This window comes from Ammodytes marinus, assembly GCF_949987685.1.
Source record: "Ammodytes marinus genome assembly, chromosome: 7".
NCBI lineage: Eukaryota > Metazoa > Chordata > Actinopteri > Uranoscopiformes > Ammodytidae > Ammodytes > Ammodytes marinus.
In genome coordinates this window covers 5,183,502-5,191,483 of record NC_137211.1, presented here as the reverse complement: position 1 = coordinate 5,191,483, position 7,982 = coordinate 5,183,502, and the positions used below count along the sequence as shown (strand labels likewise).

Here is a 7,982-nt window from a genome sequence, read left to right as displayed (position 1 = left end):
ACCAATCTTGGAGTGTGGACTGAGAGGTGCCAGTTCCCCTTAAGCAAGGCACCAAACTCCTAAAACTGCTTGGGGGGCTGTCTATGTGAAATAGGCTGCCCAATGCCCTGATATCTCTCCATCAATGAATGTGATCAGGTGCATCTAAAAAAATATATATATTTATAGGCCTATCAATAAAAAGTCACATTTTATTCAAAAAGAGAAACTTTCAGATATTCTAGATTCATTACATGTAATGTGAAATCAATGAATAAATACTTTTCAGAAGGTTGACATTTCTGTATTATAAATCCTTTTTTTTATTTGTCTTATGGAATACTCTAATATTTTGAGATTCTGGATTTTTCATCCCATGAGCTGTAATCCGTCATCATTCAAATTAAAACCAAATAAATGACTGCCTTATGTTACTTTGTGTACATGAATCAAGGATATATGGAAGTTTCATGAGTCTTTTTGAATGGACTCATCCATGATATCCAAATCTTATGGGATGCACCTGACCCTATATTGTCATGTTGGCATGTCTGTATTTTGGGCCTGTGTAACGTACAGTATAATAACAGTGAAAATGTCATTTGCCCTCAGGGGATTCATAAAGTATGTCATCTTCTTCCATACATGCAAACTAGCTTGACCGCCTCCTTGCCTCATGCATGCACTCACATGTTCTTTGTCCCCGCTCAGATTCCAGCACTGAGTTTGTGTTTGAGGAGACCTACCAGGCCTGTGTCATGAGAGGTGTGAAAAAGAGCCTGACCAAAGCGCAGAAAACGCCTTCCAAAAAATTAAAACCTGCGCTGACTTCAAAGAGACACAGCTGCTGTTTCTCAGGTCTGTGCCTCTGGCCGTTTTTACGACTGCAACACATTCTGCAATTCACGTTCCCTGTCATTAGCTTCTATTTATATAGGTTTGGGACACTCTTTAGAAGAAGTTTCCACAAGTACACACAGACTACACACACGCGCATTGTAAAAGCCCTCTTTCTGTTGATTCCACAGGTTGCACTTTTAAGACGCAGTATGGCCAAAAAGACATGGAGCGTCATCTCAAAACCCACACCGGTATGTCAATATCCACCACCGCTACATGTTGTGATCCTGTGTGGCTTAAAGGTGGAGTCAGTGATTCTGGAGAATGCTTTTTGTCAAATTCCCTGTTAGTCAAAATCAGTGTACATCTCCTCCCGATCAGTTACGTGCGTGTGTGTGCGTGCGTGTGCGTGCGCGTGCGTGCGTGTGCGTGTGTGTGTGTGTGTGTGTGTGTGTGTGTTAATAGTACACAGCCTAGGCTCTGTAAATTGGAAAGTAAACAAAGGGTATGTAAACAAAAGGAGCCCACCGTAGCTAGCAACATGCCAGTTTACAGAGCTTAGGCTGTGTATTAACACTGGGGTTTTTATTTCAGCGCATACAGGATGGACAGGTAGTAGGTCGTGTAGAGATGTTCACTGATTTCGACCAAAAAATATTGAGCTTTATCCAGAAATGTTAAGAGCTAAACACTTAGATATTTACATTAGATTTTTCCATCCACCGTTGCAGGTGAAAAGCCGTTTGAATGCGAGCTGTGCCACAAGCGCTTCAGTCGGCGGGACAAGCTGAACATGCACAGCCGCTCTCACACGGGCGAGAAGCCGCACAAGTGTAAGCTGTGTCCGTACGCGGCGGCCGACAGCAGCAGCCTGAAGAAACACCTGAGGATCCACTACGACGAGAGGCCCTTCAAGTGTCAGATCTGCCCCTACGCCAGTCGCAACTCCAGCCAGCTCACCGTGCACCTCCGCTCACACACCGGTGGGTAGAACAAATATACTGAATTTGAAGCAATAGTGGTTGGATGATACTAGAAGAGTGTTAGTCATGGGAGGGGGAAAAAAATGGAAAGAGTAAGTTAGTTTTAATTTATCTTTTACTTCGATAACAATGTGGAAGTACAATGTTGTGAGTAACGACGAAATAAAATGTAAAAATAAACTTGACGCTTCCAGACTGAAGATATTTACAGAGTTGAACTTCTGGTATCATTAACTCAGAAGGAAAACGTTATTCAGCTGTTTGAATCTCTCAACGTCTTCTAACTTTACCGCAGACTTGATCTGTTTGAGTTCATTTTCTACGTCGTATTTCGTCTTTTATTCACAAAATTGCATTTGGGATTTATTCTCGAACATTTTGACTCAAAGTGCATAATGAAAAATAAAAAAAAGTCCTTTTTATTGTCTCTCCCTTGGCCCTCACACTCTCCCATAAGATGACATTGACTGCATTGAAAATCATTTTGTTTTTGTTGTTTCTGTCATTTTTTAAAGGGGACGCGCCTTTCCAGTGCCACGAGTGCGACGCCAAGTTCAAAATCAACTCCGACCTGAAGAGACACGTCCGCATCCACTCGGGAGAAAAACCCTACAAGTGTGACTACTGCGACTACCGCTGCGCCATGAAGGGCAACCTCAAGTCTCACATTCAGATCAAGCACGGCACGGAGAACTCTTTCCGCTGCTCGCACTGCGATTTCCAGTGCGCCAACAAATCCGTTCTGCGGCAACACACGCGACAACACGAGCCCACCCAGCCCGTCCAGTGCTCCAAGTGCACTTACTCCTGCTCCAGCAAGGGGGCGCTCAAAGTCCACGAGAGGATCCACTCGGAGGAGCGCCCCTTTAAGTGTGACTTCTGCAACTTTGCGTCCAAGCAACGCAGCAACCTGGTCATCCACAAGAAGAAATGTCACTCGGATAAGCCTGAGAACGGTTGTAAAGGGGTCAGGGGGGGTGCGGGTAAAAGCATTTTAGGGGACTCTCCTAAGCCCGTCGGTTCTAGGTACCGGGCCAAATTGGACGCCGCTCGAGCCTTTTGCTGCGATTTTTGCGACGCGTCTTTCGTGAGAGAAGACTCGCTACGTAGCCACAAGAAACAACACAGGGACGAACAGAACGTAGTGCAACTCCATCTCTCCGACACTGTCAGCTTAGTCCCTGTCCCGACGTCGCATAGCAACACCACCCAACTTGATTGTCCTTTATCTTGTGACTCTATGGCTCCTTACAGCAGCGCACAGCTCAAAATCATAGTGTCTCACCCCATGGGCCAAGAGAACTCCTTAATTCAAACTGGTATGGACAGTCAGAATAAGTCTAACAACATGGTCCTGCTTAGCCCGGAAAACCAGGAGCTCGTTGTCAACTCCATGATCCAACAGGTCAACTTGCTAGCGCCTATGCATCATGTCGGTTCAACCCAAAACACAGACGCTACCCTTGAACCCCATACGGTGCTATTGACGCAACTACACACACACGACAGCAGCAACCCGCTCCACCAGGCTCTGCTACAGACGGCCATTACGGCTCAAGACTCCGGCCGCGGCTCGCAGACTTTCATCACCACTTGCTCCGAACTGGAAGGCCTCAACGCGCTCATACAGGAAGGGGGCACTGAGGTTACCGTGGTTACAGAAGGGAACGCTGCCGTAAATCAATCCGGAATGCTGTGCAATCCATCGGTGGATTTGACGAACGCAACAGGGGCGGTGACGATGCAAGGGGGTTCCCTACAGTGTGAAGGAGGTGCGTTACTAGTGCCAAATATTAGTATGGGAAGTCAGAATGTGGTAATCCATGGGGTCCCGTTGATAGTGTCTACGCAGCCACAGCAGAGTCCTTGTATAGAGCAGCTCCCTCCACACACACTTTGCGCCGACACACACACACTGGAAGGCATCCCATAATGAGTCATGTGTGTTTTGTGTGTAAAAGACTCCAATTGCATCATAAGCTATTTTTTATTTGTTTATTATTGACAGTGACTGCTTTTGTCTCTATAGCAACATAAAGGTGGGGTCAGTGATTCTGAAGAAAGTTTGTTGTTAAAATCACTTTTTAGTTAGAATCAGTGAATATCTCTTCATGATACGCTACCTGTCCGTACTGTGTTTGCGCTGAAAAAAAGTATTGTGTTGTGTTTTAATATACAGCCTCTGCAAACAGGTATGTAAACAAAGTGGGCTCCATCGTAGTAGCTAGCAACATGCTCTTTTACAGAGCCTAGGCGCACACACAATGCACTCTAGTAGATGATCGTGAGGAGATATTCACTGATTTTGACAAAGTGATTTTGACACCAAGCATTATCCAGAATCACTGACTCCACCTTTAATCATCAACCACTGAAGTGACAATACTCTTTAGACACATCATTGCTTTGGTTTGTAAGATTTTAAAAAGTATGCATTGTTGTCATAGCGCAATAATGTCGTCATGTTTAACACTGAATAACCGAATGTCCCCCCCTCCCCCATTTCACATATTCTATTTGCAAGCTGTATTTTCAAAACAATGAAACAAACCTTACTTTGAAAAGGATTCATTGAATAAATGATTTCAATGAAAAAGAAAAGGTTTATTTTCAAGCAACTTCTTGCAATAAAGAAGAGATGGACACCACTTGATATTGAATGAATGAATTTCTCCATTTTGTCCCGTAGGTGGCAGCAGAGCGCTGAGTTAACCGTGCAACATTCACTTTCAAATAGTGGGTTATTTATGGTCTTCTAAACTATTGATTATTGATTCTACACAATCTTGCTGTTTTTGGTTTTAAATGAATATGCTCAAGTTGTCATTCTGAATCTAGGAAGGAAATATCTGTTGTATAAAACATTTTAGCTTCATCTCAAGGTCTCATGCTTTCCTAAAAGCAAAGTTGCTCGCTGGCAATAGATGTATTTTTTTCAATAAAGTGCCTGTTTTGCTTGTTGCTTAGAATCTATTATTGTGGCCATTCTTATACTCAGACTTCAGCACTTAGTATTTTTGCACAGAGTGAAGGCTGCACATTAATAGGTATACGACGAGTCTCAGTGAACAGTTGACCATTGATTTCTGTCTGGTCCCTCTTGGCACTAATGGCTCTACCGATGCAGACTCCTTACCTGCTTTTTCAACCTCAGCAGGACCAACAAACCCCAATATAAAGTTTGTCTGTTGATTGACCTTTGCCCGCACCCAAGAGTTGGTTTATGTTTCAAAAAAATAACCGGAAAAGGAAAAGGTAGGCTACTCGCAACAATAACCATAGAATATAAAGTCCCTTTTGCTCTTGTTAATTTAAAATGGTGTTAATGTGATATCAGATATGAAAACGTATATCTTTCACCTTGTGGCTTAAACAGTATATTTGAATTGATAATGGCTTTCTATGCTGTTACTACCATTTATTGCCTCTGAGTGGCAGCAATTTGCTATTTAAATATCTTATGTTCAACTCTGTCAGTGGTCAAATGTAACTGAGTATACATTCATTCAAGTCATTTAGTAGAGTACCATGTCAGATACTTTTTACAAGTACTACCACTTTCTGTTATACTTTCCTATTCCTCCCATTAGGCTAACAGTGTGCTAGCTAGCTATTGATCTTCTCGTAAGAAGAAAGCATAAGCATATTTACTACTTTACAATATTAATATTTTTCTTTCATACTTTAAGGAGCCTACATTATGCTGATAATACTGTTGAACTTACACTTGACTAAATGTTTGCACTTTTATTGTTTCCTTTACTTTTCTATCTGATTATAAATGCTTCTTCCAACACCAAACTGTCTGTATCAGCATCAAACCTTAAATCCAGCATTAATCTGAATAACCCATGTGTCAACAAATTTAGAAATGAAAAAAAAAATAACTTTAATTGTTGTAGACCCTAGATAAATGTATAGAATACATATTTTATTGGCCCTACTACAAATATTTGGGCTATAGGCCTACGTTATACTCATGCATTGTCAGAGCCTTGCACTCTACCCCACATTGATATTATAATCACACCAATGATCCTCTGTCATTCACCCCCCCCCCCCTTTTTTTCACCATGTTCTTGTGATTCCAAGACCAAAGTCTATATCGTTTGATCTTTCAGGTGGAATTTTAAAAAGACAAAAAAAAAAACACCTGAAATTCCGTGATGTATTCAGAGATGAGCGTTACGTGGGAAAAGCACGGAGGGCTCTCTGGCGTATCTCTTTGATCTATTATCTAACAGACTTCCAGGGCCCTAATCCTGAGCACCCTTCAGGAGGAGAGCCCCTTTTTTTAACCAACCCCTCCCCTCCACTCCTCCCTTTCCTCTCCTCTCTCTCTTCTACTTCCACATGTGACATCACGGCTGGGTTAAGTGCTTTTTCTATGGGCTACAACATCTTTAGAACCTCGCTGGAGGGCCACAGTTTGAACTTTTGTCAAGAGCGGGAAAAAAAATCTTCAAATTATGCACATGTGAATTTGTTTGGTGTTCTTTGGTTGACTAATGTATGCATGGCGGTATAGGCTATATCTCATACGCATGTTATTTTATAGCTTGAAGTTAAAATACCACACATTCCTGTTAGATAGTTACATATTAAGCTTTAAAAAACAAATCACAACCATTCTATCATAAAAACATTTGGTTAAAAGTTTTTTTTTATATATTTTTTTTGTTTCAGAAGTGTAGCCAGAGTTTTAAACGCACCCCCTTGATACTGTATGGCACTTCTTAAGTTCCTTCCTTCCTGTGTTTGAGATGTCAGCCCTTTGAATGGGGTCATAAATGTCCCCCCCCCCCAAAAAAAAAAAGCAATTTCCACTCACAGCTGCCTGAAGAAATGGTAAGTTGTGTGATGCATTCCTCCTGGACATAAATAGATCCAGAGGACGCCAGGTGATAGCAGGACAACAACCAGGGACGGGGATCAACACTTGAGCATTTAGCTAAAGAGGGACAGCCACTTATAGAGTAGCGCCGAAATGTCAAATAAACTTCAATGAATTTAGTATCGCGGTTAGTGTCTTTCATCAGAGGTTGTTATGCAGGGTATCTGCAAGGTCTTAAAAGCATTTTTTATATAATATTCATATTCGTACAAAATAAGGCTTTAAGTTAAGTCAAGTTACTTTATTAGTCGATGGTTACATTGAAATTCGTACATTTAAAGTATTGATTTTCCTTATTACATTTTTTTAATAATTACTGGGTGTCAGAACCATGTTTTTTCAAGGTAAGGCCATGTAGATGAGACTGCAAAATTAATACTAGTTTTATTTATTTTTTTATTATTCACACACCTTACAAAGCTATTTTTATATGGATGTGAGGTTATTATGTTTTTCGTTAAAAGTACCTTGACATACGTACCGATTTTCCACTATATCCTCACTATTCTTGACAGTATGGCATTGACGTTTGCATTAAATTTCAATTTAAGTGGCATTAAAAAGGTATTTATAAAGGTCTTACATTTTACTTGAATATTGCAGTGGGGGTAAACCCTGTTTATAGATTATTCAGACAAGCCCTTTGAGTGCAAACTGTTTTGTCAAAAGGTACAATCTGTCACTGTTTTTTTTCGACAATACATTTCCGACCTTTGCTTTGTTTGCACACATTTTGCTGTCCCATCAGTAAAATGTCAGTGAATGGCCTCCTAATGAAATTAACTGATTGGTAAAATATTGATCTGATTTGCTTTTCCGATACAGGCTTTTTCTAGCGGTGACACTATTGACATCTTAAGTGACTTTTGATTTCTTCAGAACACAGAAGGCTTTTACCTCGTCTGTGTTTTCTTTTTGGTTTTTGTGTTTATAGAAATACAAGACAATGGAGCTAATTGATCGCATGGCAAAACAAAGAGACACTTTAATTTGCCTCTGTGAATGCGACGTGATTATTTGCTAAGATGTTATTGGGCTATCGTATAGTGTGGAAGAAGTTTGATCGATAGCGTAATCGTTTTTTTTTATATAAAATTATGCACAATTTAAAGGTGGAGTCAGCGATTCTGGAGAATGGTTGTTGTCAAAATCACTTTTTGTACAATCAATAGTAAATGTCTATCACCAGATTTCTTTTCAGAGCACACTGTACGAAAAAGGGCAGCGGATTGTGACGAGATACTCACTCATTTTGACAAAAAGTGATTTTGACAACACGCATTCTC

At 40.9% G+C, this 7,982-nt stretch overlaps 1 protein-coding gene across 1 annotated transcript in view; it reads left to right on the top strand.

The window, feature by feature from the left end:
- zfp64 (zinc finger protein 64 homolog (mouse)) overlaps positions 1 to 4,286 on the top strand; it is a 4,861-nt gene extending 575 nt beyond the window's left edge. Inside the window, exons 3-6 of the mRNA XM_080031436.1 lie at positions 691 to 837; positions 1,008 to 1,070; positions 1,551 to 1,802; positions 2,318 to 4,286. Of these exons, the coding sequence (XP_079887562.1) occupies positions 691 to 837; positions 1,008 to 1,070; positions 1,551 to 1,802; positions 2,318 to 3,735 (1,880 nt within the window). The 3' untranslated portion in view covers positions 3,736 to 4,286. The remainder of the gene's footprint in view (positions 1 to 690; positions 838 to 1,007; positions 1,071 to 1,550; positions 1,803 to 2,317) is intronic.
- Positions 4,287 to 7,982: the final 3,696 nt, after the last annotated feature.